At 40.0% G+C, this 7,163-nt stretch overlaps 1 protein-coding gene across 2 annotated transcripts in view; it reads right to left on the bottom strand.

Moving 5' to 3' along the window:
* Positions 1-333: 333 nt before the first annotated feature.
* The window catches only part of col9a1b (collagen, type IX, alpha 1b), an 18,948-nt gene continuing 12,118 nt past the window's right edge, over positions 334-7,163 (bottom strand). For both annotated transcript variants that reach the window (XM_079691069.1, XM_079691070.1), the window contains 14 exons: positions 7,080-7,133; positions 5,952-5,996; positions 5,792-5,845; positions 5,648-5,701; positions 5,191-5,244; positions 4,557-4,628; positions 4,351-4,386; positions 4,221-4,265; positions 4,094-4,126; positions 3,846-3,992; positions 3,174-3,228; positions 2,060-2,248; positions 1,859-1,936; positions 334-1,327 (listed from right to left, as the gene is read on the bottom strand). In XM_079691069.1, coding sequence (XP_079547195.1) covers positions 1,137-1,327; positions 1,859-1,936; positions 2,060-2,248; positions 3,174-3,228; positions 3,846-3,992; positions 4,094-4,126; positions 4,221-4,265; positions 4,351-4,386; positions 4,557-4,628; positions 5,191-5,244; positions 5,648-5,701; positions 5,792-5,845; positions 5,952-5,996; positions 7,080-7,133 — 1,107 coding nt within the window. In that variant the 3' untranslated portion in view covers positions 334-1,136. The remainder of the gene's footprint in view (positions 1,328-1,858; positions 1,937-2,059; positions 2,249-3,173; positions 3,229-3,845; positions 3,993-4,093; positions 4,127-4,220; positions 4,266-4,350; positions 4,387-4,556; positions 4,629-5,190; positions 5,245-5,647; positions 5,702-5,791; positions 5,846-5,951; positions 5,997-7,079; positions 7,134-7,163) is intronic.

The raw sequence follows: 7,163 nt of genomic DNA, 5'->3' as shown, positions 1-7,163 counted from the left end.
AATTAAGATGCAAGGATAAGATTGAAAGCTTTTTTGATAATAAAAGTAATTATATATGAAAATGGCTTTTGACAAAACAATCTCACCTTGATGACCATAGCTGTTCTGATCTTTTCATCTCATCACATGGTATTCATCAGCAGATGAGGTGTTCACTTTTGTCATGGAAATTTAGATAAAGAGAGATCCCACAAAGGGCCCACAGACAAGGGACATTTGAGCATTTACATTTCTAGAAATTGGCGAACTCCATAAGATGATGTAGATGATGGGATGTGATCTATAACGCCTGTGTTTTTATTTTAAGTTTTGGAAAAAACAATAGAGAACATCGATTTTGCATTTCCTTGGATTTATCACAAAACGTTATATCATCACAAAAGGATACCAGTATACAGAATAAATTAAACACTTCATGTGTTGTCTTCTTTATTTGTAACATTAATGAGGTTCTGCCTCATCCCTACAATATATTTCCATATGCATGACTGCACACATCAAGTTGTTTTGTAGGAAATATAATGAACCACAATTCAAACATTATTTTTTTACAGATTTACAACATTTTCAACAAAGTGAAGTCAGTGTGACTTGATGACATTTTTATCCTCTCTCCTTTTTATGTTGAACAGGGGGGCTGAAGACAGTCAGACAGGTCGACATTATATTTAAAAAGGGGTTTCATCAGGTGTATCTTTGGCACATTAGCATATACAGAACTACATGTTGAAAAGGCACTTAAAGCAAACAAGCTGTGGGTGGTTGTTTGAAGTGTTCTGTGAAAGTGGAGGGGCTTTTATTTAAGAGAACTGTGAAACAATTACAAAGAGGCACAAGGAGAGCCGGATAAATAAACAGTTCTAGTCATTTCATATCTTCTCAGAAATGTGAGAACACTTTCCTGAAAATAGTCCAGCACAAGCTGTTATTGCGGCACATAAAAAACAATTATTGAAAGGTTTTTATGAAGAGGCTGGCTCATTGTGATGGAGACGCCACAATACATGCTCACAGACTAGAGGTTAAGTGATGGAAGGCACCACACAAACCGCAGGCCCTGGGAAGAACGTGTGAAAAATGTTGTGTGCTCAGGAGAGCTGATCCATCAGTCTTTCTGTCTCTGCCACAGTGGCTCTTTAGTTTCCTGCGGGGCCCTTCACATCCACAAGCTGGGCTCCTGGCTGGAGGTTGCAAGATGACGGGTCGCAGTAACCGTTAGGACCGGCTGACCCGGGAGGCCCAGGAACGCCGGGCTGTCCATGGATCCCAGGAGGTCCTCTCTGCCCGTCCCGACCGTCCTGACCGTAGCCAGATTTGCCAGGCTCACCTGTGGACACAAACATCATTTTAAGGCCAGGTTCCCACAGTCAAAGGCCCCCATATTCTACAGTATGGAAGCCTATAGGGGATTTTTCTTTCTATTTCTATTCAAATTGAATTTGAGAATAAAAAAATAATTTAGGAACAGCATTGTAACTTTTTCCCATATGTATGCTTTTTTTGAGTAAATGCAATAATCCAAATCTTATTTATTAATTCCTTTGCATACTCCTATGGCCGTTCTTGGACAATATTACATTCTAAATAAATAAAGCTCTTTGATATTTTATTTAAAAACTACTATACTGTGCAACTGTTAATTTCAATGTCTCAATTACCTAACGTAAACAATGTAATCCAATTTTGCATTTATGCAAATCCCCTATGGGCTTCCATGATATACATTCTCAGAGTTTGTGGTTGTCATTTCCTGTTGTTAACACCACCTGAACTTAAGTCGATAAGGGGGACAAATTGACATTCAGAAATGATATTGTCGTATATAGCTTTAACATTTTAAAGGCCAAACTGTCCTCACCAGGGAGTCCGGAAGCTCCTGGCTGACCTTTAGGTCCTCGAGCAGTGGGCCCTCTGGAGCCTCTGTCTCCCAGTTCACCTGTAACACACATTTTGTTATAAAGATATCTGTATACTGTACTACAAACATGTCATAAAGTTATGTCATGTATAAGTCTCTGGCTTCATCCTGAACTGTAACACCTGCCAATTCATTCTTTACCTTTGGGTCCTTTGACTCCAAGCATTCCTTGTGGCCCTTTGAGTCCTGGAAGTCCTCTTGTTCCGCCCTGTCCCGGGAATCCATTGTCTCCTTGAGAGCCAGCGGCTCCTGGAGGACCAGGTTTTCCAGGTAAACCAACTGCGCCCGACTCTGGCCTTCTTAAACTAGCTGCTAACTGTGCCAGCTGTTCTGTGGGAGCAAAACAGAAAGAAGATGATGAACCTGATGAACTTTAATACATTGAATGTAATTTAACAGATGCATAACCGGCAGCAAGACAGTAAATGTTTCTCAACAGCTGAAGCTGACTGTTATCCGGAGACTTTTTAATACACAACACCTTGTTATGAATCGTGAGGTAGCTAATTTTTGAAAGCCCCAGAGCCCTCTGGTAAAAGAGACGGTCCAAAAGCTCCTGTACCTGAAGCTGAGTGAAGCAGAGCAAGGTGAAACCGTGGTCACCATATCCCCCGAGCTCCTGCTGTTTTTCAACTTTTTCTATAGAGCCTCAGTAAATCGAGCAGAAAGGGTGTAAGACTCTTTATTGCAGGCAATCAGCAACAGGAAATGTGCACTCATGGTGCAAAGGATCTAATATTAATCTCCAGTGGCTCCTGCAGCATGCTATTCTGCACTCCAGATTCCAGTTTTCCGGCTCCTGATGAAAATTCATGCAGCCGCTGTTTGACTGCTCCTTTTTTTATTTATTTTGTTAAAGATATATCCTTTCCAGGCTGACTCTTTGCATGGAGCGGTGGAGAGCAGGTCTGCTGGAGGTGAAATACATTTTTCAGCACTTGGGGGTATAAAAAAATCATGAGTGTAGGAGATGAGTTGGTGAGACGCAGGAGCTTTAGAATGAAGAGGACAGAGGTTGTGACTTCAGAGAAACATTTCCTATCAAATAGACAAAGACTGAAGCTTATTTCATGTTTTGGTTATTAGGTCATCCCTTTTTTGAACTCAAGAGTATTCAGCAGCCGCCCAGATCAATGACACCACGGAGGGGCGGCTCCTTGTGTGGTTGTGTAATGAGGCATTCTGGGAAAGATTAAAGTCATGAAATGAGGCACGAGGGACTGATGAATGGGTTCAAAGGCCTATCAGTTCTTACCTTGCATGACGCGCATGCAAACTTGTTTGATGTGCTGATCGCTCGGCTCTTTGCCCTGAAAGGAAAAGGATGATTTAATAGATTTCATAACAGTAGATAAAACATTCATGACAAGACTACATGCCCCTGTTTTTACTGACTTGGTCTTCTATTCCTGGAGAACATGTTACCATTGTTTGACTTATAAAACCGGTTTAATTCAATATTTTTAAAGCATCCTGTGTGTGTAGTTTATATATCCCCTGCTGATGCTCAATATTGAGCTTTAGTGGTTACATTTTCTTTTGCACAAGTTGAAATTAGAAGAACGACATCAGAGTATAAAGATAACATATGCAAATGGGAGTCCTCAGCCCAGAGGGACTTATTAATGGCTTCCACCTTTTCTTTGCTTTGCTTTTTTTATGTTCAGAATGGATAAATACTCCCAAAATCTAGTACCTCGTAAAATACATGTGGGGAATTATATGACAGTGTGGTAATGGGGGTGCCTGTAAATTAGACTGAAACCTCTGAAGCTCTTTGAAACACTGTTTACATGAAAAGATTAAATTATTTGTAAGTCTTCATGTTAAAGCACAACTTGTTGGGAGCTTGGTTCTGTCACACTGCTTCAAAGACTTTGGAAGAATCCTTGTAAACATGTTCTAAAAAAGGTTATCTTTGATTTACCGCAGGACCCTGGGACCCTCTCACTCCAGGGGGGCCCCTGTTCCCCTGCATGCCCCTCGGTCCAGATGTGCCAGCCGGCCCATCGATGCCAGGCTGTCCTCTGCTTCCCTCTGGTCCTCTTTTGCCAGCATCGCCTATGTTACCGGTCTAAACAGAGATAGAAGAATTAGACCAGGAAATGTTTACAAACTGCAGCACTTCCTCAATCATCAGGAAAACACTGATAGATATAATCATTCTGGACTCACCTCTCCTTTAGCTCCACCTTCTCCAACCTCACCCTTGGAGGAAAAACAAAAGGACAATTGTACTCTGGTAAGAATCTCTTCTGAACAGCATTGTTGAATAATTAATAATGTTGGTGTCACAACTTACGAGCTCCCCTTTGTCTCCAGGGTTTCCCTCATCACCTTGTGATCCCTATAAAAACACAGTCTGTCAATGATTCATTTAAACACAGCATTGCCATTAAGATTTATTAAGATTTAATATGAGGATATCACACCTGATCTCCTTTGGTTCCTAGATCTCCACGTTCTCCCTGGAACAAGCAAAACAAACGTGTTAACTAGCTAAATGATCATCATCACACAGAGCGATATATATTCTACTTGTACACACTAGAGGGAGCTGATCAGCTGAGCGTTAATCACGCTGTTACTGTTTCAGACAATTGTCCTCAAGCTGAAAAGGTCAGAGCAGTTCTCTTACCCTCTCTCCCTTCACTCCGGGCATGCCGTGAGGACCAGGAAGACCAGGGAGGCCGGGGTCACCTTTGGATCCCTATAACAAGCAAAAAAATAAACAATGAAAATATATATTTGAATAGCGCTGATATCTTCAAATCAGAGTTGTATAACCTATGTTATCAGCAGCAGCTAAAAGCCAAAACAATGCCTCTGTGTTTGTAGCTGTTTCAAGCATAACACCTGTTCACTCGCAGAAATGGCTCAATTATAAATAGTCATTGTAAAATATCTCATTGCTACTTATTCTCTCATCTGTCACTGTGTGCCAGTCCCTCTCTGATCACTGAGAGACTGTCAGAGGAATGCCAGGAGAACAGAGGGCTCTTTCAGCCCGCTGCTTACTGCTCTCCCCTTACTGTGAAAATAGACCTCATGTGAGATCCAGCCTCGGCCTATTCTCTGAGACATTCCAGGGAAACAACAGCCAGGACTTCAGGCTTCCCTCCTTTCAGCTTATTTCATTCATAGAATTAAATGTGCCTGTTCACTGGCTGCTGGGGTACTCATGGGGACAGTTTCTTTTCAAAATAGGGGCATGAAATTAAGAGATTTAATCGGGTAAAATCCAACTTTGGTCTCTTTTGTTTATAGCTTACCCTGCCACCTGGCTTGCCCGATGAACCTAGTGGGCCTTGCACACCTACAGCTCCCTTTGGGAAAGAAGAGAAAATTATAAGAAAGTAATAGTTGAAATTAACATATGGACAAAATAAAGACAAAGAAATTCAGGATTATTATCGTCAATTATAACAGGAACTAGAATAGACATTGGCAGTGAAATATATTGTCGTAAACTGAAACTAAATATAAAAACATGTCCAAGAAAACCCCAAAACTTAACTTATTAAGATAAAACAAAAAAGCATTTACATTTTTTGGCTATATCACGATTGGAAGCTTGATTTCCATCAATTCTCCTGACATTAAAACAAATAAATTATACTTTGATGAAATTGAAATAAAATTAAGTTATAAAGTCAAAACTAAAACAAACTTTAAAGACGTTTAAAACTATTATAAGCTTGTAGAAATCCAAGCAGCAAAAGTACTCACAGGTTCTCCAATAGGCCCAATAGGTCCAAGCCCCCCCTGTGTTCCGCGCTCACCCTGAGGAGTGACAGGAACATGACTCAGTGACAGGACAGAGGTGACAAAAATCTCAACAGTGTTTCAACATGTGCGGCCCATCATACTCACAGCTTTGCCAGCAGGTCCCATTGTTCCCGTGAAGCCTGCCTGACCCGCGTCTCCCTGTGAAGAAACAACCAAAGTTGCTTTTAAATGTTCACAATTTAATCAAAACTAAAAGAATACAAGAAACAAAGGATAATGTTTTGTAAATGATGAGGCAAACAACCTTAGAGCCACTCAAGCCTTTTGGTCCAGATGAACCAGGCAAACCCTAAAAACAGAAAACACTGCATCAGAAACAACAACAACAACAATTGATTACAACAAAGGATGAATCATTGGGAGAAACACTGGAGCAGAAAGAAAGCTTAGTGGATACGAAACACATTTGGTTTGAGCTTTTGACCCGAATAAGCTTAGGTAATCTGGATATACAAATTGGCTGATTACTTTTATGCCTATGAAATCTTTCTTAATTCTGCAAAAGGCGAGCTGCTCAACTGATTCTCATTAGGGCCTTTTATTAGTCTAATCACAGATTAGTGGGCTCAAGAAACTTTGCTTTCACTTTTCAGCCGCGGGAAGCCAGAGAATACGGTCTAACAGCTGAGCCTGCTGTCTTTGAAATATCACAGAGGGTGGGAATCAAAAGTATTTGTATGAAATGTCTAACCACAGAAACTATTATATATATTATACAATACAATGGTAAGAAAGGGTAACACTTCCTTTGATGTCCATGTCTTTAATGCATAGACATAGGGATAAAGTAGTGTTTATCTTTTGACATAATGTGTTTTTATTTGTAACATTTTGCAATGAATAATAAGGTATAGAACTGGCATGAGAAAATGTACTTCCCTTTCACTAATTAAGTTAGCTTTAGTCTACATTTTGTGTGTTGTTCTTGCACAGATTCATTTATGTTTTTTCACTTTACTAAAAGCAAACAATGCATTAAAAATATATTATAGTATATTACATACAGTACTATGGGAATTGTAATACACTATTATACTCACAAAAAATGTAATTTAGAGACCAGCAATGCTGTAGTAGTAGTAGAGTAGTATTGTGAAAGTTAGCATTACATTATTTTATATAATCTATTATAATGAATTATAATTATTGTTATAAATAATTATGTATAGTAAACATTGCTATAAAACGGACACGGGTGTCAGAGAAAGTGTTACCAAACATTCTCACTGCAGCTTTTTACTGCAGTGCAGTTGAGGAGATGAGTTTTGTTCTGAAGCATGCCTCAGCTATGGTGCTTTAAATGGCTCCTGGTGAGTTTACTCAGGTGCATCTAATCAGAGTCAGTCAGTGTTGGGTGAAAGGTCATACTCACAGGAAGCCCCTGAAGTCCAACCTCTCCAGGAACGCCTGACTTCCCAATGAGTCCCTGCAGAGAGAGACAGAAAGAATGAAGCTC

The sequence above is a fragment of the Notothenia rossii genome (genome assembly GCF_949606895.1).
Source record: "Notothenia rossii genome assembly, chromosome: 6".
NCBI classification, from domain to species: domain Eukaryota; kingdom Metazoa; phylum Chordata; class Actinopteri; order Perciformes; family Nototheniidae; genus Notothenia; species Notothenia rossii.
Note: the sequence above shows the minus strand (reverse complement) of the source record. Positions and strands in the feature narration are given on the sequence as shown.